Source organism: Acomys minous, assembly GCF_964271855.1.
Source record: "Acomys minous genome assembly, chromosome: 8".
Classification (NCBI taxonomy): Eukaryota; Metazoa; Chordata; class Mammalia; order Rodentia; family Muridae; genus Acomys; species Acomys minous.
In genome coordinates this window covers 102,963,606-102,990,176 of record NC_140489.1, presented here as the reverse complement: position 1 = coordinate 102,990,176, position 26,571 = coordinate 102,963,606, and the positions used below count along the sequence as shown (strand labels likewise).

Here is a 26,571-nt window from a genome sequence, read left to right as displayed (position 1 = left end):
TAACACTGGGCAGAATCTAAACTAATACAAATCTTCTCCTAAACTATGGTAACCAACTACTCTAAACTTATATATAATACATATACCCCAAGCATTTGCCAGTAAGATGCTCCTCTGGCCATTCGCCCCTTTATCCTCCTAGTCAACCATCTCACTCCGAACTGACTCCTTGTTCTCCTTCAGGAGGTCCCGCCTTCTACTCCCTGTCCTTCTGCCCAGCTGATTGGCTAAATAGCACTTTATTGACAGTTGTTACATCCACTCAGCATTCCTCCACAACAAATGACTTGAGTAGGCTGTTTACAAAAGACAATTTCCAAATGGATAATAAACCGGAGTAGCTGCTCAGCATTATTAGTCACAGGGGGAATACACATGGAACCACAGCGTGATACCACACACTCACTGTAATGACTAGAATAAAAAAAGATCGACGTGCCAAGTCTGGGCAAGACGGCAGAACTGTGGGGGAGCCAGATGCTCACGGTCTACTAACAGGAGAGAAAACTCAGAAAAGAAGTATGGCCTGCTAACGTTAAACATGTGCGCTGTGTGTGCAAACAATTTCTCTCCTGTTGGAAATAAAACTCCCACCAACAAAGTTAGCACTTGCAATTTGATTATAAACCATACGCACTCTACCTTCTGCTGCCCATCCATGTGATGGACAATATCCATGCCTCTCTCTAGGTGGAAAGTTTTGGTGCCTTTAAAAGCTCAGTTATGTTATGTAAACATGTTTTTGTTTTCATCGCAGGTGTGGGATTCAGAATGTCCCAGCAGCAAACCATTTGCCTCCTGTGGGCTCTGAGAGGCGCTCTTTGCCAGCTGCAGGTAGTTTAAATCTGAGGACTCTGGAGAGGGGAAGGCTCCAAGAAAGAATAATGCTGGTGCTCTCCCTCCTCCACCCTGCACTCCCCCTCCTCCACCCTGCACTCCCCCTCCTCCACCCTGCACTCTCCCTCCTCCACCCTGCACTCCCCCTCCTCCACCCTGCACTCCCCCTCCTCCACCCTGCACTCCCCCTCCTCCACCCTGCACTCCCCCTCCTCCACCCTGCACTCCCCCTCCTCCACCCTGCACTCCCCCTCCTCCACCCTGCTCCTCCTGGTTGCTGTTGATGCTGTTTGAGAAGAAGTTGGAGATATCCTGAAACAAAGACTGGATTTGCCCCACAGAACCCAACAACCTTAACCAGCAGGAAGTAGCTAAAGGGAACCACACCCCATCTCTCCACTAACCTTTCTCTCTTACCTGGTATTGGGGTGTTGGAAGGTATTAGGAGGGATTTGGAGTAGGAAGAAAAAATATAAGGAACCCAAATAAAATAGGATTAAAAATGGTGCTACACCTCTCTTAACTCTCTTATCACATTCTTTCCCCCAAAGCCATCTGCATGGCAGAACTCTAGGCAGCAATTCCTCACCATCTAGTACATTCTTCCTCAGTGTCTTCTTAATATAACCCTAAAGCTGCTGCTGCTGCTGCTACAGCCACCACCACCACCACTCCTCCTCCTCCTCTTTCTTCCTCTTCTTTTTCTTCTGTCTCTTCCTCTTCTTTCTTTTCTTCTTCTTTTTTCCTCTTCTTGTTGTTTTTAGACAGTAGTCCTTGCTGTCCTGGATCTCCCCATGTTGGTCAGGCTGACTTTGATCTCAGAGAGATCCTCCCGCCTCTGTCTCCCAAGCACTGGGATGGAAGGTGCGCACTACCATGCCCAGCCTAAAGCTTCTAAAGTGAATTGAGAGAGAGACATGCCGTCTCAACTCCCCCTTCCCTCCAGTCATTTCCTCCTATGGTCCAGAGGCTAAGCATTTATACAAACCTACAGGAGTTCAGCATGTGGAGAAGTGAGGTCCAGGATACAGTGGCTGTTACCTACCTCTGTCTTGGGTGCCATCTGCTTCTGCCTCTGATTCCAAGAAAACAACTCCCAAATTCCTCAAACTAACAAACTGAGAAGCATAAAGCTGAGACTGGAGGCAGTGGGATACCCAGCTCCCAAACTAGCGGCGTTACTCAAGCCCATGCCCCTCTCAACTGAAGAGTTCTGTCTCCAGGCTGAGGTTCCATGACATCACAATAGGCACACAGTCAGTGTGCACACTCAGGTCCCAGCCACGCCCTTACCTGTGGTTGCCCTCTGCTCTGAGATGTCTGATAGCCAAAGCTCAGGGAAGAGTCCACCCAGGAATCTTCTGGGACCTAGCTACACAAACTGTCATTAAGGAAGGAGTGATGACTCAAAGTTTCAAAGGGCTTCCAAAGTGGCGTGTTGTGCCTCACATTTTCCTTGGAGCCAGCCACTGTCTAAGTTTGGACTGGGTACACTGCCATAAATTCCACACTGGAGCTTAGCACACAGAGCCAAGTAGAGTCGCAGAAAGTTAGGACAGCTGAGGTGGGAACCACATAGACTTTGAGATGCTTTGTTTTCTAAGTCCGCGGGTCTCCATGCTCTCTAGTTTCTGTCACCCTGAGACACATCACAGCGAGTAGTGGCCTTCGAGGAGCACCCTCTCTTAGGACCTCCTGTCTCACTGCCACATTTATATTTTTTATTTTGGAATAACCACAAAAACTGCAACAATAGCACAGTAAATCTCATTGACCCTTGCTCATGAATCCTTAACATGGGTATTTTGCCTGCACCTGTGTGCACCACATGCACGCCAGAGAACCAGAAGAGGGCATCAGATCCCCTGGAACTGGAGCTGCAGACAGTTGTGAGGCACCAGGGGGTGCTATGACATGGCTCAAATCCTCTGCCAGAGCAGCCAGTGCTCTTAACCACTGAGCCATCTCGCCAGCCCCATTCTTAACATCTTATATAGCTTTAGCACACTTGTAAAGACCAAGAGACTAACATGGGAGATGGAGGTAGGAGGATCCAAATTCAAGGTCATCCTTGGCTACACTGCAAAGTCAAAGCCAGTTTGAGCTACACAAATCATCCTATCTTAAAAAAAAAAAAAAAATCAGTACATTTACTATTTGACCAGGCCAGCTGGTCAGTTATTGGGGGGGCCGAGGAGGGTCGCAACCTGTGGATAAAGAATGGGCGAAAGAGGCAGGGCTCAAGGAAACCGTAGCTTGTCAAGAGCCGTTTATTGAAAGTGGGGGTAAGCCTTATAAAGCCTCCTTCAGGGAGGGCAGGGGGCAGACTAGGAGGGCAGTGGAAAAGTACAGAATCTTCTGGGCTCGAGCCCCGGACATCTGCAAGGGGAGGGGTTTCTCTCAGTCCTGGGTAAGCAGGATGTCTGTTGAGTTTTATCTTCAGAGTCAGCTTGTTCTTTCTCAAGGCCAAACCGGATGCCTCGTGGGCCTAGTGGGCGGCCAACAGGACATCTGTTGCAGGTGCGGAGTGGGTGGGGGGTTGGCTACGGGCCGTCTTGGTCTTCGGCAACTATTAGTTAAACTCCAGCCTTTATTTGGATCTCATATTGCTCCACCACTGTATAGGATCTAATGGTGCTGAACACCAAACCCAGAATCCTCTAAGTCCTAGGCAAGAGCTTTATCACGACAGTGGAGGGGGGGGAGTCCCTAAATTTGAGTGTCTGTGATGTTCTCTGTATGCTTAGACTGAGACTGTGTATTTGGTGTGGGTGGGGATGGGGAACACACAGCAGTGGCACGCCCTTCTTATTCCAGCACATCAAGACTGATGTGCTATCAACTTGTGACCCCAGGCCCAGGTACTTTTAGGCTGGTGCGTGCTGCATTTCTCTACCTGAAGTTACCATTTCCCTTTGTTCATACTTTGCTCCTGGAAGTGGTCTCTACATCTCCTATTGGAGGTACAGAGGCTAGCATGACTAAGTCCCCATGTCCTGGAGGAACAACATAACACACATGTTACTTGAAATTCTTGTGAATGAAACATTTGCCTCCCCTCCCCACATTCTATTTGTTCATTTATATTTATTGCTTTGGATGTGTGAAAATTTCTCTTGTGCTTTGTGTTACGGCTCAACACTGTCATCATTCATCCTGTTGCTTGATTTTTTTTTTCAGTTTTATCTGTGGTAAGTTCTTCTGCCTGCTTGCTTTCACTATGCCCCATCATTGTGGAATTTAGAGCCTATAAAACAGAGCTCATCTTCTGAGTCTTTCACTCTGTAGCCCTCAGTCACCAGCACACACACACACACACACACACACACACACACACACAGGAAGGAAGGAAGGAAGGAAGGAAGGAAGGAAGGAAGGAAGGAAGGAGGGAAGGAAGGAAGAAAGGAAAATCCCTAATGCTTCTCACATTACAAAAATACACACACACTCACTGTATTGTTACTGGACCAGTGCACATGGAACTTGAGTATATGGCACATGTAACATCCTAAATCCTTCAAGCTGGACTTAAAAATTAGACTGAAACACTTGTTTTGGTAGTTTGGATGAGGATGGTCCCCATAGGCTCATATATTTGAATGTGGAACAGTTTCGGAAGGATTAGGAGGTGTAGCCTTGCTGGAGGAGCTGTGGGCTTTAAGATTTCAAAAGCCCACAGAATTCCCAGTTAACTCTTTGTGTTTCATGGAGAGCATATGTGAGCTCTCAGCTGCGGCTCCAGCACCATGCCCGCTGCCTGTTGCCATGCCCCCTGCTCTGATGGTCATGGACTCACTCTCTGTACACAGGCCTCCGATTACATGCTTTTTTTTAGAAGCTGCCTTGGTCATGGTACCTTATCACAGCAATAGAAAATAAACTAAGAAAATTAGATAGTTGCTATGGAAAATATAAATGGGTTCATGCCTTACTGCATACACAAAAATACACAAAAATCCTGAGAACTGCAAAAGAAACACACAAAAGCCACACCAGCATGGGTGCCGGGGGAGTTTTCTATGCTTCATGATTCAAATGGTAATAGAGATTGACAAATTCAACCTCAGAAAAATTAAAGCAGACTTCTTGCAGATAAAAGCCATGAGAAAATATTTACAGTGCATCTCAGAAATAGAACACTAATGACTTTATGAAGAACTCAAGGTCAGAGGGTTAGAAAAGATTTAAAAGCCTGTTAGAAAAAGAAGAAAAAGCTGGGCTTGGTGGAGGACATCTGCAATGCTAGCATGCCGGAGGCAGAAAGGAAAGGCTCACTGTAGATTTGAGGCTCCTCGTCTACACAGGGAGTTGTAGGACACGTGAAAGAGTGGGTAAAGGCAGAGAGAGCCAGAGAGAGCAGGGAGGGGGTGGAGGAGAAGGAAATGGGAGCAGAGGGAGAGACGCTGCGCTCTCACATGATAGAGACGCAGGCTGGGATGTGGCTCCTTAGCAGAGCACTTGCCCAGCACGTGTGACTGGGACCATCCCACAGCCTCTAAATGCCACTAAATAACAGAACATAAAGGGAAATTACACAGAAATTGAATTTCTCACTGACTAAAGTGACAAAATGCAAATACTAGACAAAACTCTCTGGGAGGCTGCACGGAGCCAGCCTTCTCATAAATGGTAGCTAGGAAAAGCAAAATGGCACAGAACCTGTGGAAGAACAGTTCCCAACATGTAACAAAATTACATTTGCATTTAACCTTTGACAAAGAGCTAACATTCCCAGGTGTCTATCTCAAAGAAGCACTTAGACGTATGCATACTCCTAGCATCATTATTGGCAATAGCAAGATGCTGAGAACAAGCTAATGGTCCACATGAGAGACTGGTCAGGTAAAGTATCTCTCTCTCTCTCTCTCTCTCTCTCTCTCTCTCTCTCTCTCTCTCTCTCTCTCTCATACACACACACACACACACACACACACACACACATACACACACAGCTGTCAATGAAGACAACATCTGCACATGGCAGTGGAGGAATACATGAGATGTAAAATGTATGCCCCCCCTTGCCCACAAATAAGACATGTTTTTTTTCCTTCCTGATTTGTTTTTTTTTTTCTTTTTTTCCAAAAAGAAACACCCAACGTATGTTTAAATATGGGCATAATAGGCCTGATGAAGCCAACTTGAACAAACTCTCATTCTGAGGATTAAAATGAAAATTAAGTATTAAGAGAATTATTAGCCTCCTAGTGGTGGGAGTGGAAGCTATCTGTGACTCTTTTGCCTGCTTCTGGGGGCCTTTCCTCCTGCTGGGTGACCTTGTCCAGTCTTTTTTTTTTTTTTTTTTTTTTTTTTTTTTGGTTTTTTGAGACAGGGTTTCTCTGTGTATCCCTGGCTGTCCTGGACTCACTTTGTAGACCAGGCTGGCCTTGAACTCACAGTGATCCGCCTGCCTCTGCCTCCCGAGTGCTGGGATTAAAGGCGTGCGCCACCATGCCCGGCTACCTTGTCCAGTCTTAATACGAGGGTTTATGCCTAGTCTGATTGCAACTTGCCCTGCTATGTTTGGTTGATATAGCTGGGAGGCCTGTCCTTTTCTGAAGAGAAACAGAGAAGAGGCAGATCTGGGGGTGGGGGAAGGGGAACTGTGAGGAGAAGTGGGGGGAGGAATGGTTGGGAGGTAATATGTGAGAGAGGAATTTCTAAAATGTTAATGAGAAAGGGGGGAATGTACTAAGGGAAGTCACCGAGCATGGTGGAGCACACCTTTAATCCCAGCACTCAGGGGGCAGACGCAGGACTAGCTCTGTGAGTTCGAGGCCAGCCTGGTCTATAGAGCGAGTTCCAGGGCAGCCAGGGCTGAACAGAGAGACCCTGCTTGGGGTGGGGGAGGGGAGACATGGACAGGAGGTGGGAGGAGGGGGGGAGAGGGGAGTGAGTATTGAGGGGCTGGCGAGCTGCTCAGTGTGGAGAGCTCCCGAGGCTCTTGCACCCACACTGTGACTTCAGCTCCAAGACACCCAAAGCCCTGGACCACGGCACAGCACATACAGGGTGCACATCAGACAAGCAGGCACACACATACATATATATAAAAATAAAACAAAAGGAGATAAAATAAAGTGTATTAAACACATCTAAGCCATGCACAGTGGTGGATGTCTGTAATCCCAGTATTCAGAAGGCTGAGGTAGGAAGGTTGTGAGTTCAAGGCCAAGCGTGGCTTTATAATGAGTTCTAGTCCAGCTTTGGCTACATAGAAACCTTGTCTAAAAAAAAAAACAAAACAACAACAACAACAACAACAAAACCCTAAACATTTAACAACAGAAACTTCTTGAGTCTATAATGACATTAAACAAATACAGTTGGGGTGGGGAATGGATGGGAAGTTCCTTAGGAAAGAATGCCAATTAGTGACTATATAAGAGGAAGAAAGCTAGAAATAGAAAATCGCCAGTTGAGAGTCACCGTGGGAACAACTGAGTCAAGCAGGAACCAGCAGCAGATGTGAAAACAGTGGGTGAGGACTGCTGGGCGGCAGGAGGCAAAGAGACCGCAGCCATTACCACCACTGAATAAGCTACCAAGGCCTCAGCAAGGAAGAGACAAACGGATGCCAGGTGACTCCTAAAGTGACGTGATAGTCTCCTCCAAAAGAGAAAAAGTTAAACCTCAATATGATGGAAAAAACAAAACAAAGCAAAACAATTTAGCAAGTTGTTTGTATATTTTGGAAATGTGAGGTACATTCTGGAAAAGGATTTGCCTAGGCTTCTAAAACTAGCAACGTCATGAGAGACAAGAGGAGAAAAGACTGCAGCCTGCTGGAGGGGAGCGGAGAGAGCCGGTGACCGAGTCAGCGGGGTCTCCTTGAGCAGCTTCTACATCCGGGAAATAAAACCAATGTCCCCAGACAAAGCTCTGGAAACTGGGATTTAGGAGATTGTATCAGATGAACTGTCACTCCCAGAGAGGATATTATAGCTACTTAGAGCAGCAAATGCCCTTGTCCTTAAGGGACATTTGCTGATGGAATTGGTGTGAGGCTTGTTTGGGTTCTCTGTGTGTTTGAGATGGAGTCCCCTGTCACGCAGAGTGACCGCCAATCCCTCATGTGGCTGGCGGTGGCCCTGAGCTCTTCCTGACTCTGCTCCTTCCTCCAGCTGCTGAAGTCACAGGCGTGTGCCGCTCGCCTGACGTCATGAGACCTACGAAACGGCTTCGCTTACACGATCTAGGGAAAAGAAAGGGGTGAAGTGAATGTGACAAAGGGCTGGTGCATAGAGTGAAATGCTTCAAATTAAGAGTAAAAACGATTACAGCATCAAAAATATTTCTACAAGTAGAGATCAATAACTCTGTGCTGGGTTTGTCAACTTGACACAAACTAGAGTCACCTGGAAAGAGGAACCCGCAGATGAGAAACTGCCTCCATCAGACTGGTGCCTATAGGGCGTTTTTCTGGCTGATGATTGATGTGTTAGGGCCCAGCACACGCTAGTGGGTAGTGCTACCCCTGGGCAAGTGGTCTTGGGCTGTGTAAGAAAGCAGGCTGAGGACTGGTGGGATAGCTCAGTGGGTAGAGGCCCTGGCTGACAAACGAAGGTCAATCCCCGGATCCACAAGGTAGAAGACAGTGGCCAACTCCTTCAAGCACATGCACGCACACACACAAATAATAAAATGTAATAGGAAATTCAAAAGGAAAGAAAACTGAGCAAGCCATAGAAAATGAGGCAGGAAGCAGCTTTCCTCCATGGTCCCCCCTTCCAGCCCCCCAAACCCCACTTTTGCTCTTGCTTCCTGCTTGAGCTCCTGCCCTGACTCCCCTGAAATGATAGATGTGATGAAATAAAGCTTTCCTTTCCAGGCCAGGTATGGTGACCCGTTATCCCAGCACTCAGGGAGGCAGAGGCAGACTAATCTCTGTGAGTTCAAGGCCAGCCTGGTCTACAAAGTGAGTCTAGGACAGCCAAGGCTACACAGAGAAACACTGTCTTGAAAAACCTAAAAATAAACCCCAAAAAACAAAAAACAAAACTTTCTGCTCCACTCTGGCTTTGGTCAGTGTCCTTATCACAGCAGCAGACAGTGAGGTAAGGCAAAGGTTCCAATGGAAACCATCTTTCAGACAATTCCATAGGAAAGGATGAGACTGAGGTCAATGGAAGACTAAAAGTCACTAAGGAGAACAACTCATATATTTGAATAGAGACAGAATTTAAATAAATGTCACTACGTTAAAAGCAGAGATGAATCACTCTGCACAAAACTCAAGTCCAAGTGGATTAAAGACCTCAACATAAAACCAGACACACTAGATCTGTTAGAAGAAAAAGTGAGGAAGAGCCTTGAGCTCATCAGCACAGGAGACAACTTCCTGAACAGAACTCCAACAGCCCAGGCTCTAAGGTCAACAATTAATAAATGGGACCTCATAAGGCTAAGACGCTTCTGTAAGGCAGAAGACACTGTCAACAGAACAAAGCAACAGCCTACAGACTGAGAAAAGATCTTCACCAACCCTACATCTGACATAGGACTAATATCCAAAATATATAAAGAGCTCAAGAAATTAAACACCACCAAACCAAATAACCCAGTTAAGAAATGGGGCTCAGAATTAAAGAGAGAATTTTCAACAGAGGAATATTGAATGGCTGAGAAACACTTAAAGAAATGTTCAATGTCCTTGGTCATCAGAGAAATGCAAGTCAAAACGACTCTAAGATTCCATCTTACACCCATCAGAATGGCTAAGATCAAAAACTCAAGTGACAGCACAGGCTGGCGAGGATGCAGAGAAAGGGGAACACTCCCTCATTGCTGGTGGGAGTACAAACTTGTACAACCATTTTGAAAATCAATCTGGTGCTTTCTCAGAAAACTAGGAATAGGGCTTCCTCAAGACCCAGCTATACCACTCCTTGGAATGTATCCAAAAGATGCTCCACCACACAACAAGGACTCATGCTCACCCATGTTCATAGCAGCCTTACTTGTAATAGCCAGAACATGGAAACAACCTAGATGTCCCTCAGTTGAAGAAGGTAAAGAAACTGTGGTACATCTACACTATGGAATACTACTCAGCTATTAAAAACAAGGAAACCCTGAAATTTGCAGGCAAATGGACAGAACTGGAAATGATAATCCTGGGTGAGTTAACCCAGACCAAGAAAGGGGCACATGGCATATACTCACTTTTAACTGGACACTAGACCAACAGAGATGTCCCGTGAAAGCCTTCACTTAGCTGGAGATTGGGATGGATATTGGGACTTCCTATTGGCACTCTAGGTGAGAGCGGTAAGGAAGGATGGGGAAATAGAAGGATCCAGAGGGTCCTAGAGACCTAGAAGAAGACCAATAAGGCTGGTGGATCTGGACCCAGGCAGGTCAGATCAAACTATGGCACCAACCAAGGACAATGCATGCAGTAAACCTAGAACCCCCATCCAGATCTAGCCAATGGACAGCACATTCTCCACAATTGTGTAGAGAGAGGGGACATTACCTCTGGTACCCCATATTTGACCACTTTCCTGTGGTGGGGAGACCTGGTGACACTCAGAAGAGTAAGCAGGCTATCCAGATGAGACCAGATAGGCTGTGATCTTATAGTGGGAGACAAGGTCCCCTTCTGACACAGACCTAGAGGAGGGGAATAGGATGAAAGAGGGAGGGAGGGGGGAATGGGAAGATACAGGTGAGGGGAAAACAAATGAGATGTGATCGGAATTAATTACTTAAATAAATAAATTTTTTTAAAAAAGCAGAGATGAGGGGCTGGGGGATGGTGAAACTGAGCACACACGCCTTAGGAGACCGCTACGAGAACTGAGGTAAGACACAGGAAATGTTCCCTAGGGTATAACAGGCATATTTGTATTAGGCACCACGATTGTGTAAGTGTGGTGAAGAATATAACGTGGAGAGGGAAGGCAATGTGAAGTTAATCGGAGAAGATTTCCTCAAAAACAGGCGATGTCGGAGAAGGTGAACGTGGGAAACATGCCAAGAAGCAGAGATGTGACACAGGATCGCCACTGAGAAGCAAAGACAAAGAAGGAGAGCGGATTTCCCATTAGGGAGAGACATTTCTGTAAGAGCCCTGGGTTCAGGGAGGCTGTGTGCTGCCTCTGTCTTGTCAGCTCTGGAAGCTTCCAGAAGGAAGTCATTTGAATAATGATAAAAGACCACACCTCCCCCAGACCCCTTCTGGGCCCTGGTTCTGCCCGATGGCGGGTGGGCAGGCCATGTGTGAGAAAAGGAAAGCCCAGAGGGATAAAGCTGTTTTCTTTCTTGGGCTACAGGGTGGAGCTGGACGGGCACCCAGATTTCCTGATGTTCACTGCAAACCAAACTGCAAGCGCATACAAACTGCTGCCGTCCCCTGCTTCCTCTCAGTGCGTCTCCCGGATTATAGTTCCACTATTAACCTCAGACTCCACCAGCACAATAGCTGCATTAGGGTAAGCACAGTGTGCCACGCAAAAGAAAGTGCCTTGAAGGCTTTTGGGTGGTGACAATGACTTCAGTAACAATTAACCTGTCCCAAAAAACAAATGAACATGAGATGATTGTGGCCTGTCCTGCCCTTTCTGTATATTCCTAGAAAGAACTGAACCTGTTGCCTTGGCAACTCTCTTAAGAGGCCCGATAATTTGAGAATTTACCCAGCTGGGGGAGGGGAGAAGACAAAGACTCAGGCTTTTCTCCATGTAGTTTTGCGACTTTTGGGCTCCTCTCCTTCTAAGCAGCACTGCAGACATTGCCTTCCCCTCCCTGCCTACCTGGATGTAGCTCCCTTCACAGTCGAAGAAAAGAAGCAGCCAGGTGATGCTGGTGATGGCGGGAAGTTTCCTTAGAGGGGCCTGAGGAGACAGAGATAAGCAGGAGTGGTCTGTTCAGAAGGCCTGGCTGCACCACGCCCCGGTCTCCTCCCCGGTGCTGGACACTCACTGGCAAGGACTGTCCCACAGAGCTGTGCACCAGAGCCTGGATGCTGGATCGCTTCTCTCTCACCTGCTCCACCAGCACCTGTACTTCTGTGAGGTCATCTAGATGGGAGAGGAGACATCGGAGTTAAAAGGCTATGAAACTGATCCTCCTGCCACCCTGAGGTCCTGCCAGGACCCTCGCTCAGTCCCTCTGTGCTGATAGTTTTATGTCTCAAGCCAGAATCATTTGGAAAGGGGAACTTCTCGTGAGAAAATGGCCCCCATCAGACTGGCCTGGGGGCAAGCCTGTGGTGCATTTTCTTGATTGGTTAATTGGCCGAGCTCATGGTGGGAGGTTCCACCCTGGGCTGGTGGGCCTGAGTGTCCTAGGAAAGGCGGCTGGGCCAGCCATGAGGAGTAAGGCAGCAAGCAGTGCTCACCCATGGCTTCTGCTGCAGTTCCTGTCTCCAGGTTCCTGCCTTGACTTCGCCCGGGATAGACTTATGAACTGTAAGGCAAAATAAACCCTTCCCTACCCAAGTTGCTTTTGGTCATGCTGTTTTATCACAACAATAGCAGCCCTAACTAAGACAGCCTCCCTCTGACAAGGCACCCTGAGACTCAGAGAAATGACAGCTCATCTAAAGCAGCCCTTGCCCTCTCACCATCCAGGGTGAAAATGAAGACCACAGTGTCATTTTTTGAGAGGGATGGCAAGATGGAAGTCAGGAAGTCATCCTGGGAGAAGGTAAACAGGGAACCTTGGGACAGAAAAGATGGGAGAGTTGCTCTCAGCAGGACACCCAAAAGCACAGACTTGAAGTCTAGAGGGGACTTAGGGGACATCTAATACTGTCCTTTTGATTTCAGTTGAAAAGAATCAGGGTTCAGAATGGTAGCATTTTGCCAACAGTGATGTAGCAGGTCAGTGGACTAAAGCTGAGCAAACCCAAAGCCTTCCACACCCCACTCCCTCAGCTGGCCATCACCTCTGACTGACATTCTTCCTTGGGACTCTTCATCCCCCATATTCCCCCACCTCCAGGCCCCACCCCCTACTGCCCTCTGCACACCAGTGAGCCCCATAAGTTCTCAAAGCCTGCCCTCTTCCAACCTGGTCCGCGAGCTCTGCTTTCTCATTAAACATGTCATTGTGGTCACCAATGAGAAAGCCATGGACATCTCAGAAATCTGGGAAGTTTAAGATCAGAGAGAAAAGAATGGTGGGCTGTAGGAGAAAGGAAGGCTGTAGACGTCAAGGGCTGTGATGGGGTCAGAAAGTGGGATGTGGGTGAGTGATGACCGACGAGGGAGGCTCTAGTTAGGCACTGGGGTGGGAACAGAGAGATCAAGGATGGAGGTGGAATTTGATGCTTCAAGCAAGGAAGCTTTTGACTGAAATGCCTCCTTATATAGGACAGATAGGCTCTGGGGAACCTCTGGGGTTTGTAGGAAAATGTTCTCATAGTGGACCAATGGGCTGGGATGGTTGGAATCTGGAGGACCATCAGGACCAGGGCCCACCTGCACCAAAGGCGTGGATGCATTCTACTCCATCCGTGATGGCAATGATGCCGAGGGTCTGCCCGCCGACCAAGTGCACCCAGCCTTTCTTCTCCAGGCTGAGAGTGAGTCAGAGGCCAGGACACCAGTGATCATCGAGAAAAGAGACCGCAGAAGAACATAGGAGTAAACAACCAAGCCCTTCCAATACATGGTCCCGTCACTCTTGCCACATTAACACATCTCACAGAGTCTCTTCTGCTCTCAAGATGTCCCCTACAAGCCAGGAAGTGGTGGCACATGCCTTTAATCTGAGCACTTGGGAGGTAGAGGCAGGTGGATCTACAGAGTGAGTTCCAGGACAGCCAAGGCTACACAGAGAGACCCTGTCTCAAAAAACAAAACAACAACAAAAAGAGGAGGAAAGAGCTGTAAAACAAGAACAAGCCATATTTACCACAGGATTTCCCTTCCTAACTTACATGGAAATCAGGAGGAAGGTCTCAGATGTGGCCACCAGTGACAGAGGGAGGCAGGAGGCAAAAGTTTTGGTTAGAAAAAAAGTAAAGATTGATGGTTCTAGTGAGCTGTGTGCAGGACGCAGAGAAGAAAGGACAGGGATTCTGAGGCTGAGGCCTTCAGCACTGTAAACAGGATATCGTAAGGCATAAGGGAAACGCTATCCTAGTTTTTAAAGCCATACTTGTCATTTGAGTCTATGAAAGAGACCGAGTGGGACATAACTGGTTGGTCAATGCTGACTATGCATAGGTGGCAAAAGAGCTTCTTTAACAAAGACCATTTGAGAGCATAGAAATACTTACTGAGCTGGCCTTGCTCGCACACGCCTTTAATTCCAGCACTTGGGGAGGCAGAGGAAGGCAGATTGCTGCAAGTTTGAGGCCATCCTGGTCTACAAAGCAAGTCCAGGACATCAAAAGCTACACAGAGAAACCCTGACTCAAAAAACAAAACAAACAAACAAAAAGAAGTGCTGACTGGTTATTGATCTGAGAAACAGGGTTGAAATAAAGATTTTAAAAAATCTTGAGGTGAGGAAATAAGAAAAAAATAGGACATCATTGAAAACATGAGAGAGAGAGAGAGAGAGAGAGAGAGAGAGAGAGAGAGAGAGAGAGAGAGAGAGAGAGAGAGAGAGAATGAGAGAGAGAATGGCAGGGAGAGATTCCTTGATTCCTTTTAGATCAAGGGCATCCCAGAGACAGAGAAGTGGTGGTAGCTATAGTTGGCTATGCAATGCCCTGCCTTCAGATGTCTTAAAACAAACAAACAAACAAACATACAGAATATTATTCCTAACACAGTCCCAGGCTTGACTTTCTAAAGGAAAAGTCTTTACTGCCAGGCTGTGCCTGTATAAAGAGGAGGGTTGGGAAATCAAGAGTCAGTGCTTGACTTTCCATGTGGCTTTTTTGTTTGTTTATTCCTTTGCTTGCTTTGTGTTTTGTTTGTTTTGGACCAGGGAGCTAGCTCACTCTGTAGCCCAGGCTGACCTTGAACTTGTGATGGACTCTTCTGTTTCATCTTCCCAAATATGGGAATGCACCACCTGTCTTGCTTCTCTCTACCTTCTGAATGCTCCTCAGGATAAACTGACAAAGATTATACGGGAGACAAGATAGATTGTAAATACTTAGATTTATAATCCATCTGTGTATGGTGGCACACACCTTTTATCCCAGCATGAGAAAGGTGGCTCTCTGTGAGTTAGAGGCCTACATGGTCTACATGGTAAATTTCAGGGCAGGCAGAGTTATGTAGTGAGACTGTAAATAAAAACAAACATTTACAGTCTACATAAAAAATTAATAAATGAGAAAAATTCCAGCTGAGTGATTTATCTTCTAGTCAAAGTGCTCACAAGTGTACATACATGTCTTTTTACAGGGGAGACAGTTTTTAGGTCTTGGGGGACACACAATGGTCTGGGACAAAAGACCATTTGTTCTGCAGAGTGGACAATGATTTATAAATGATTCTGAGACCAAAACAGAGGACAGTACTGAACCTACGGTTCGGCAGGTCTCACACTCTTCTAGTGTGAGTTTAGGTAACAGAAGGTGGAGCAGGGCTGGAGGTGGGACGGGACATCAGGCAGGCAGGGGCTTTGTAAAGCCTATGTCAGCACTGGCATGGAGAGACAGGGGGAAACGGGAGGGATGGGAGCTCTGGGGGATGTCTCAGGGAGCTTCACATCCCAAGGCACCAGGCTCTGGACAGTCGTTTTGTGAATTCCCACAGCATCTGGGACATGCTCTGGAGTGTGTAGCTAGGAGCGAACTAAGGGGCCATGTGGAAAGTGTATGCTTATATTTTTGAGAAGTTAGCAAACATTTCCCCATAGATACTGAACCGTTTTACATGTCTACTTGAAGAGCATGAATTTCGATTTCCCTCTATTCTTACCAAGACTGTGTAGACTGTGGTCCTCGGAATCCAGTCTAAACTACAGACCGCCTATCAAGCCATGATTTCCATGGCTAGAGAGTATTTGTGGCGAGCAGGGAAAACCTTGGTAAAAAGGAAAGAGTCAGCAAAATGGCTCAGTAAGAAAATGTGCTTGTAAGCCAAGCCTGATGATCTAGGCTCAATGCCCGCTCTGCAAGCTGTATTTTTGTTTTTTTGTTTTTGAAGACAGGGTTTCTCTGTGTAGCCCTGGCTGACCTGGACTCACTTTGTAGACCAGGCTTGCCTCAAACTCACAGAGATCCATCTGCCTCTGCCTCCCAGAGTGCTGGGATTAAAGGCGTGCGCCACCACCCCCTGGCTCCCTGTCCACATGTTTGTTCTCACAAGTTCTCAACATCTGTACTTGTGTGTGTTGTTGTTGTTGTTGTTGCAGGCATGTGAATACACACACACACACACACACACACACACACACACACACACACACACACACACACAAATGTGTTAACAGTAATAACAAAAGAAGAAGAGCAGAGTAGACCAAATAATAAACGTACATTTCCCAGTCTTGTTTTGTAGTCATGTCTTGTGTTCTAACACTAGGTGGTGCTCCAAGCCCAGGTTTGTTCCAATTTTCCTGTAGCCTTAGAACCTCAAAAAATAGAAATTTGGTGGGTGGAAAGTGTGGATTTCCAGTAAACGGGTAGTTGTCTGCCACTCTGTGAGCAACTCTTAATAAAATCATTCTCCTTTTCACGTTGGACTTTCATATGTCATTCTTTGGGAGGCATCACCCCAATTTGGAGGTAGACATTTCCCCAGGAAATACACAAAACTGCTTATTACCTTTCTCTGTCCCTAATTTATTTACCTTTTTAAAAGGGAATCATGTGCTCTATTACATTAATTCACTATAGTTCGGGTTTTCGTTTAACTGGACGCATGACTACTCCTGTCTTCTGCAGTTATAAAAATGGCTCGCTGTCATGCTACAGGAAAGGCAGGACCGTTTTTCCCACTCTCCCAACAATCTACACTTCTGACATTAGATAGGCAGAGTGTTGTCCCCCTACATCCAGCAAGCGTCTATTGATTCTGCAGCACACACTGGTGAGGTGTCTTCTCATCTATTCACTTCTGACCCTATCTGCCTGAAGACACTTCAGATCCCCAGGGCTCACCCTGCAAGGCTGCTGCCTAATCCCGATGCCAGTCTCAGGCCCCAGGTTTGTTTGCTCGTGCTTTTGACCAAGTGGCTATCCAAGACTCCCATGACACCTTCCTTGGATTAACTATCAGAGCTGTTCATGCAACTCAGAGAAGCACTTGAGCTCCTTTTTATCCATAGAGCAGTTTGTATAAGGAAGAGATGCAGGAGGCAAGTGAGGTGGGAAGGCACAGGAAATGCCCTCTTCTCTTTGGGTATACCGACTTTAGAAGCCTCCACAAGTTCAGCAATCTAGAAGCTTCCCAAACCCAAGCCTCTTGGGTTTTTTAAGGAAGTTTCATTTATGTGGACATGATTGACTGAATCCCTGTCTGTCAGTGGTGAACCTGGACCTCCTCCCCTCCCTGGAGGTTGAAGACAGAAGCCAAGAGCCCCGCCTCTCTGCCTTGTCCTAACTCTTCTGCTGACCAGACTTTGTCCTCATGCTGTCTGGGGTTTCTCAGCTACTAGTCTTCCTGTCAGCCTATCAGACATTTTCACAATGTCTCAGGGTCCCTTTCATTTTTGCAACAAGTTTCCCCCCCTCCCTCTTGGGTTATTTCCCAATGTTAAATCATTTTAAAGTAAGTATGAAGTAGTGTGAATATTGCTTTAGCACTTGTTGATGTTGGCAACATGCATTTATTTCTTTATTAAGATGTGCGATTCATTTTATTTCAGGGAAATCTTACTGAGGGCCTCTAGCCTACTAGACACGGCGAAGGTGCAGGTAAGAAGGGCAAAAGTGGCATGCTTGAGACACTGTGGGAGGACAGAGGGACAAGTCTAGGTGATGTGAGGTGGAAACTGAGACACAAGAACTTTTCTTGGAGTTCTTGAGAACCAGAGGTAGGAACGGATGAGTTTGAGCTTTAGCCTGTCTGTTTGTTTATTTAAATTTGGGCCTAGGGTAGTGGTGTACACCTTTAATCCTGGGACACAGGAGGCAGAGGCAGGTGGATCTCTGAGTTCATCAGGCAGCTTGGTCATTCAGTTCAAACTAACATCTAAGATGAAAGCTTTCTTCTTAAATAACAAGGATATTTTTGTGGTTTGGTATTAAAAATACAGTTAAGAGATTTGAAATGTTTTAGCTAACTTTAAAGGTTTAGCACAGATCAAACTTGCTTTCTAAATTCCTAAGAGTTGGAGTAATTGGAGCTAAGATAAAAATATGAGAAAGGCAGCGGTAGCTCACGCCTTTAATCCTGGCAGAGGCAGGCGGATCTCTGTGCGTTAGAGGCCAGCCTGGTCTACAAAGTGAACCCAGAACGGTCATGGCTATGCAGAGAAACCCTGCTGGACGCCACCCCCGCCCCCAGAGAGGAAGAGGGAGAGGGAGGGGGGCTTCCAAATAAAGGTCATGACCCAAGGAAGGCATGCAGAAAGATAGCAGTGTGATGATGCAGAAAGCTGAGTCCTCTGCATGGAGACAGCGTAACAAACCAGCTGAAGAGGGACGCACAGTTCATCAGACTGGCAGCCTGGAGAACCTAGATCTGAAATGCGCTGTTGCTGAAGGACAGATGATGGGGACTGCAGTTAAGGAGGATCAATGCATCAGTGGCTGAGTGTATCTTCATAAGGACATTTGGACTGTTACAGTTGTGAGATTGGTAATTGTTTCTGTTGTAAAATTTAAACTGTGTATACTTTTTAGCTTAAACAGAAAGGGGAAAGTTGTAGAGGAATGTTAATTCAGAACATAGCTGTTCTGGCAAGAGATCACATCCAAAGGCCTTCTAGGTCTCTGTGATCTGGCTGGAATATAAGCATGTCTTTAATCCAGGAGACAAAGGCAAACAGATCTGAGTTCAGGGCCAGCCTGGTATAGAGCAAGTATCAGGTAAAGAAGAGCTTAGGTCCAGGCATGGTGGTATAGGCCTCCAATCCCAAATGAAGAAAAAGTTAGTTTGTAGAAGGAAGCACCCATGTTCGAAAATGATGTCTAATAGAGTGGCAGAAAAGGTGATGAATCAGAGAAGATTTGACAGAATAGGACATGCCCAACTCTCAAGAGAAGAGAGGAAGGGGAAACTACTTAAGAGGCAGTTTTCCAGAGAGAGGAGGCAGTTTTACCAGACAGTAATAGAGAGATGGGTTGCAGAGAGAGAACTCAGGTGAAGATGGAATAAGCCAGAAAATGAGAAGCCAAAAGATTACAGCAGATTACTGAGTTAATTTAAAGCCAAGCAGAGCAATTCTGGGCCAAGAGAGAACCAGATTGTATAAGTCAGCTGGAAGAAGAGTTTGAGCCAGAAAGGCCGAGTTGAACCAGCCAGACCAGAGCTCAGAAAGAACAAGTAAAGGTGAGCTTATTACGCAGTAAGTCTCAGAGGCTGAAAACATTCTATGCCTAGGTTAGATTGTATGGAGGCTACAAACTTCCAGGATTAGGGCTAGGTTAGCAGAAGGAGGCAGTAAACCTCCCAGACAATTGAGCCAGGAGAATAAAAATTACTTTTATACTTTTATACAAGAAAATGAACAAGCTGAACCTAGAAGGCTTAGACAGAATTAATCAGGTATAAACAAATGAATACATTGTACATAGTCAGTTGTCCAGGGCTTAGGGAGTAATGCAGTGTGTGTGTGTGTGTGTGTGTGTGTGTGTGTGTGTGTGTGTGTGTGTGTGGCCTGAGTGTGTGCTGTGTGCCTGTACAGTGTATGTGTTCAGTATGTGGTGTGTGTATGCATATGTGCGCTGGAAGGAAAGGCTCATAAAAACAAGAAGTATGACTGACAGATAAAAATGTGTATGTTTAAGGTGTGCAACATAATGCATCCTTGTAAAATAATTATGATTTATCAAATAATATCAGAAGAAGATACTTCACTAAGTGCATCTCAAATGGCTGACACACAGGCTTATGAGAAAATGTAACAGGTGCCAGGGAGGAATTTTAGGCTATAAAGTTTTGAGAAATTTGTTATATTGTTATAAAGCACATTTCCTTCCTTCCTTCCTTCCTCTTCTTCTTCTTCTTTTTTTTTTTTTTTTTGTGGGTGTCACACTTTAGCCTGGCTTAGCCTGGAACTATGTAGCTCAGGATGGCCTTTGATGGTGATCCTCCTGCCATAGCCTTCTTAGTGCAGGAATGAACCAGCTGTCATTTGCAAGTATTTTAAGGTGAGGCCTTTGTGTGTGTGTGCCATATTTTCTTCTTCTTCTCCTCCTCCTCCTCTCCCTCCCCCCTCCTCCTCCTCCTTAGAGAGTCATTCTATGGAGCCCTGGCTGACTTTGAATTTGTAATCCTTATCAGATCCCCTGGGACTGGGGTTACAGGGGTTTGTGAGCCATGTGAAGTGGGTGCTGGTAATTGAACTTAGGTTCTCTGCAAGAGCAGTGTGTGCTCTTAATCACTGAGCCATGTCTCCACCCTTCATTTATTATTTAGTTACCTCTGTATCCCATGTTTAGATTATTCATCAAAATATTAAAGTTAACCCCTGAAGGATCTCAGAGTATTCATTCAAACTCTTTTCAAATCATGGTCCAATTCCTACCTTTAAAGTGGGTCTCCATCCAAGAAAGTGTATCTCATACTTTCACAAGGAGGAGAGGGTCAGGATAGAAGGGAGAACTGTGCTGCAGGGTGGTACTGGCTCTTCACAAGTTGCAGCAGTAACTAACTTTGTATCTCTCCACAGACTTTGGCTCTCTTTGTAGCTAGCACATGGTTACTATCCAAGGAAGACACATTAAGGAATCCTGAAGTACTTACCTTTACACATTGTTTCATATTCCTAAGTCTTATTTCCTAAGAATAGAGCCAGTTAAAACTTGCATTTTGGTTAAGCAAGCTGCATAGCCCTGGGCCCAAAAACAGTGATTTCAGAGCCTTACTTACTATTTGTGTTGGCAATCTTGTGGCTTCAGTTACTGCTCTGGCTCTTCCAGAAATCCTAGAGGAGAGTGGACCATAGCAAAATTCCATAATCTCCTGTTCCATTTAGTTTGTCTTTACTATTGCCCTTGATGTACCTCAAACCAAAGGACAGCGGAGCCAACCATCCAAAGGCTCATGAGAATAAAAATAGACACAGGAAAGTAAACCGAATGGTAGTGGTTACATGTGACTTTATCTGCAGGACTGTTATTAGATAGAACTAGGGTTTGGAATCAGAAATAAAGGGAAAGGCACCCCAGAGCTCCTGGGTGCACAGCACCACAGCTCATCTCGAAACTCTGTGCTTTGACTCCATTGGGTGCGGCTAAAATGGGGAGGAATATTGGGGGGTAGGTGTCAATTACTGCAGTTGTTCAATCACCCTCAGTGCTTCCAAAAAGCTGAAAACCAAACTGTCATGTATACAACTTTGTGTGTGATCAGTCATTAAAATTCCATTAGTTATTATTGTGTATATGTATGATGTATGTGTTCGAGCACAGGTGCATATGCGTGCGTGCATGGTCAGAGAATAACTTTTGGGGCTCGATTCTCTCTTTCTATCGTGTGGGGTCAGGTCCTCGGGATGGCATGGTAAATGCTTTTACCAGCTGACTCGTCTCCCTGACTGAGATCAGTTTGAACACTCCTTTTACTTAATGGCCACTCTCATCAGTAATCACTGTAAGAAACAATAGCTCATCTTTCAAACACGAATGGTAAGCATATGCGTTTAAATAAATTCCGATTCTGTGGCTTTCCTACTGAGACTGATTTGGGGGAACCACCCTCCTGGGGCTCTGGGCAGGTGTTAAGCACTGTTAAAAACTAAAGAATCACTATCGATATTAAGACATCCTTATTATAAGCACTCCTGTGTTTAACTTTCCTGTAGATAATTTGAGATAGGGCAGCTTGCCCTCCAGAGAGCTACTGGATACCTGCCTTGTTCCCTCGATTTTTCACGGAAGGGCAATCAGCTAAGCAGTCAACTGACTGCCCTCAGACTAGCAGCTGGGGAAGCCGCACAGCAATCTAGCTGCTTGCTAGCTGCAGTTTTACCTCCTGAGGACAGAACCCTAGGCACAACTGTTTCAAAGATTTTCCTGTCCTCATAAGTCTTGGTGGACTCTGCATAACCCTGCAACCACCACTCAGGTCAAGAGGAGAGCATCTCCCCTTGGGCATACCAGAGAGGCTTCTGTGACTGGTGCCAGGACAATGTCATGGTTAGTGTGAACAGTCCTCCACATACATACGGGTCTATTGTATTGGCACAAAACCACAGTACCACTTTTCTAGCTATATAAGCCAGCTGTTTGGTTCACTTTGGCAGACGGCTGGGAGTCATCTCCCTGTGCTACCACACTGTTGCTGCCAACAGGAGGCCCAATAACAGGCTTCTTCCAAGTTGCCTTTCCTGGCCTACTTCTGATCTTTGTCTTCAGTACAGTGGGCTGGCCATAAAGACAGCAGCAGTGGTGGGAGCTGAGGGACTGGCAATGGCAGCTGCGGAGATGGTGGCGGAAATGACAGTGGCAATGACTACAAGAGGGAGCTGAGGACCTCTAAGAGATTAGTTAGGTTAGAGACAGCTGGCAACAATGGAAGTAAAAAGGCTTGAGAGCTGAGAGCTGAGAGCTGAGAGCTGAGAGCTGAAGAAGCTTAGCCTGTTGTGTGGGGGCACACTTACAATCCCAGCACTCAGGAGGCTGAGGCAGTATTATGAGTTTGAGGCCACACAGCAAGACAGACCCAGGCGAGCCTGAGTCCTGGGCTACAAGGTGGACCCTCCTCCCCCTGCCCCCGCCAGCTCACACACATACAAACAGTTGCTAGCCTGAGCTACATGGTGAGCCACCGCCCAGATGCTGGCCCGAGACCACTCCTCAAACACACACACAGGCCCTGGTCACTGGGAAAGTTCCAGAGAGCTATCAGAGATGAAAGGCTAAAGGTCTTGGCTCTTGTGGGCCCCAAAGCTATAATGCTCAGCCTTGTTCAGGGCTGGGGAATCTTGATACCTTAAGCTTGAAAGCTGTTTAAAAGTTACCATTAGTAGCCAAGAACCCCAGCTTTTTAGACTTGCATCCAAGCTCAACATTGTTATCATAAGGCTAAAGGTCACAGCACCTAAGGTTCACTGCACAAAAGCAGGGAACAAAGAATACGACCTGCTGTTGTTTGCAACAAGGATACAGGAATGAGCCGAGCAGCTGCCTCCCCTCATCTGCCCATGATTCCTATCTGGGTGGAGTAAACGACCCTCAGCCAGTTGATTACTAACAACATCAACCTTGGCCTCCGCCTCCCTCTGAACCATCACACTGTCTGCCTTTCATTTGAATGATTACTCACAGTACTGGCTTAATGGTCAATGTCTGGGGAAAACGAAACTGGCCCTAACATCATTGGGAAGCTGGCGGACACTCGGAGTAACAGCTCAGCAGTGACCATCCTCCTCCACGAACACAGAAAGCAGCAGGTGCTAGTCGATGCCGACGCAGTATACTTCAGACACACTATACGGTTAGAAACCACCACCTACTTGGGATCTCCTGTATACTCTTATGAAGGAGGATTGTATTGAAAGCTAAAAGTAAAGGGAGGGGTTTTTTTTTTTTTTACAGCTCAGTATGTAGGCATAAGTTTATTTTGTAGTTCAAATTCTGACTTCCTGTCTAAATGTTGTATAAACTCTGCTCCCCAATTGTCCCCCTGTATGTCAATAAAGCAGCTTACAGCCAGTCAATGAGCAGGGGAGAGACCAGTGCTGGGCTTCCTGCCAGCCAGGGGAGGAGGAGGTGGGAGAGGAAGCGGAGGGTTGCTCAAGGTGAGAGGTCCAAGGAAGATCAGGAGGAAGGAGCTGGAGCCGAGGAAAGCTGCAAAGTGTAGTATCACTGGGATGTTTGCTGGGAGTAGAGGGGTAAGAACAGACTTAAGCTGCTCAGATTGTGTTGGGAAGCCTTGTATTATAAAAAAAAAAAAACTCAATTACTCGTGTGATAGCCAGGATAAGAGAGAAGTTAAGAAAAACAAACACTGTTTTTTTTTGTTTTTGTTTTTAAATAACATCAACATGAGTAATTACATTTTTAAGGAACAATAGATCTTAATGTCTGCTCAGGTCTTCCTGGTCCCTCTCCAATATACCCTAACCTTAAATACAATCTGGCTTACAGGGTTTGACATGGGTGTTTATCTAGACTGGCGTGGTGGTGCATGCCTTTAATCCCAGCACTAGGGAGGCAGGTGGATCTCTGTGAGTTTAAGGCTAGGACAGCCAGGGATACATAGAGAAACTCCTTGTTTCAAAAAACCAAAAAAATAAAATAAAATAAAATAAAATAAAATAAATTTTTTTTTTCTCTGTGTATCCTTGGCTGTCGTGGACTCACTGTAGACCAGGCTGGCCTCAAACTCATAGAGATCCGCCTGCCTCTGCCTCCCAAGTGCTGGGATTAAAGGTGTGCGTCACCACCGCCCAGCAGATATTACCTTATTATGGTAACTTGTATGATCCAGTGGAGAAAAATTATCCAACTTAAAGTGGAAGTTTTATTACAAATTGAGTGGTTTGGAGGCAAAACACATGGCTTCTCTCTTGTCTAGTCTGCACAACTGCTGTTCAGGGCTGTTAGGGTGGTCTCATGATGCCCAATTGCTCTTAGAATTGTTAGTGCTGGTGGCGTGTGTGTACTGAGGATTGAACCCAGAGCTTCTTGCCCTTAAGGCCAAATGCTGTACCCCAGCTAAGAACTGTAAAGCTTATGAGAGATTATCTTTATTACGATATTATTATTTTGGTACTGGGGTTAATATTAAACCCAGGGCTTTGTCGTGCATATGAAGCACTCACACTCTACCACTGACTTATACCTCAGACCTTATTTTTATTTCATTTATTTAAATTAATTCTTCTTCTTCTTCTTCTTTTAAGATCACACATCGTAGCTCAGGCTGGCTTCAAACTTCTGTATAGTTTCCCAAATGCTGAGTTGCAGGCATGAGCCATCCCAACTGGCCTTACTTTTATTTAAAAATGGAGATAAAGCCATTAAATCTTTTGTTCATTTTTTATGACTTTTATTGGTGTTATTAACTATATTAGTTTCTTAACTTACTAGCTATTTTCACTTATCTGACTAAATAAGACGGAAAGTACAAGAATTAGGTTCTTCTCAGGTTACATCACAAAGGCAGCATTTCTTCTTTTCTTCTTTTCTTTCTTTTTAGCATGAGTTGATATTCTCTGTGATTACCATTCTTGAGGGTAAAATGCTAGATTTTGAGGGTATGAGTTGCAGACGGTTGCCTAGCATGGGCAAGGTCCTAGATTCAGTCTCCATCCTGGTAGAAGGGGGAGAGGAGAAGAGAGAGAGACACAGGTAGGAAGGCAGCAGAGGTAAAGTTCCACAGGCGGATGAGGTGGCAGACGAGGGAAGCAAGGCAACAATAAAGCACACTCAGGGTGATGGCTTGCTGGGGAGAGAGACAGGGACGGGAATAGCGCCATTGAATGAGATTCAGAAGAGAAGAGCCAGGAGAATGGTTCAATTCCAAAGGCAATTTTGCCTAACACTTTCCTCTTTCTAGGCATTTCCTTTTTTTGGCCTTTCGAGATCGGGTTCCTCTGTGTGTAGCCTTGCTTGTCCTGGACTAGCTTTTGTAGACTAAGCTGGCCTCAAACTCAGAGACCAAACTCAAAGATCCGCCTGCCTCTGTCTCCCCAGGGCTAGGAACAAAGACACCGGGCGCCACCACCACCCAGCCTCTAGGTGTTTTCTAAGTGTGTGGGACGCTGCCCCAATCCTATGCTTCACAGAACTCTGGCAAGTCATATTTTAAGCTTGCCTGGTTTCAGTTTAACCACCTTAGGCCATGCCATTTCTGTGTAATAACTGAAGATAAGGCATCTTTTTCAGATGAGTTGATTGCATCTGAGAAGTTAAGTGATACAGTTTCATTGGATTCCCAGAGGTGACTAAGATTTTATCCAGATGGCTCGAAGAGTAAAGGCACTTGCCGACAAGCCCAGCAAACCTAAGTTAGATCCCCAGGAAACCACGTGGTGGGACGAGAAGATCAACTGTGGAAGGCTGTCTTCCGACCTACTCATGCCCGCTCCCCCCAACAAATAAATGCACTACTAAAAAACAAAATAGAAAGCCAGGGCCAAGTACAATTGAATTGTTGAAGATCCCTCAGAGAGCATGTATAAGATGACAAAGTGCAAAGTTCTATATTGCTTCTGTTGAAGAATTTCTCAGGATTTGTAACTGACTCTACGTTGTAACAGCCTTCCACAAAGAAGGCAGCAAACCACAACTACTTGCCTTTACCAAACTAAAAGCCGTGGGGCTGGAGAGATGGCTCCGCAGTTAAGGGCACTTACTGCCCTGCAGAGGACCAGGGATTCTTCTCAGCACCCGTGTCCTAAAGCTGGCAGGCACCTGTAACTCCAGCTCCAGGAAAATTGGATGCCTCTGGCCTCTTCACACACCTATGCTCATATACACATACCCACACATAATTTTTTTTAAGATTTATTATTATGTATACAGCTGTTGTCTGCTTGTACATCTGCAGGCCAGAAGAGGACATCAGGTCACATTATAGATAGCTGTGAGCCACCATGTGGTTGCTGGGAATTGAACTCAGGACCTGCGGAAGAGCATGCGGTGCTCTTAACCACTGAGCCATCTCTCCAGCCCCACCCACACATAATTAAAGATAACAAAGTCTCTAAAAATTCAAAACTGTTCTTTTAAAAAAAAAATGTTTACTCAATTACCTTTAA

The 26,571-nt window shown here is 45.9% G+C and overlaps 2 protein-coding genes across 3 annotated transcripts in view; one reads left to right on the top strand and one right to left on the bottom strand.

Moving 5' to 3' along the window:
- LOC311604138 (uncharacterized protein) overlaps positions 1–13,985 on the bottom strand; it is a gene marked incomplete at its 5' end in the record, with an annotated part of 26,786 nt that extends 12,801 nt beyond the window's left edge. The window contains 5 exons of the mRNA XM_084793656.1: positions 11,595–11,675; positions 11,764–11,861; positions 12,407–12,502; positions 13,266–13,363; positions 13,948–13,985. Coding sequence (XP_084649782.1) covers positions 11,595–11,675; positions 11,764–11,861; positions 12,407–12,502; positions 13,266–13,363; positions 13,948–13,985 — 411 coding nt within the window. The remainder of the gene's footprint in view (positions 1–11,594; positions 11,676–11,763; positions 11,862–12,406; positions 12,503–13,265; positions 13,364–13,947) is intronic.
- On the top strand, positions 2,950–26,571 carry LOC311603704 (uncharacterized protein). 2 transcript variants are annotated; one of them, XM_084792784.1, is made up of 4 exons: positions 2,950–3,357; positions 11,115–11,273; positions 17,563–17,611; positions 25,697–26,571. In XM_084792784.1, the coding sequence occupies exons 1-4, from the start codon at positions 3,257–3,259 to the stop codon at positions 25,703–25,705; spliced, it is 318 nt and encodes a 105-aa protein (XP_084648910.1). In that variant the 5' UTR covers positions 2,950–3,256; the 3' UTR covers positions 25,706–26,571. The 2 variants fall into 2 exon arrangements, 1 of the variants encoding a protein (XP_084648910.1); XR_014781215.1 differs by lacking the exons at positions 2,950–3,357; positions 11,115–11,273 and adding an exon at positions 17,321–17,465.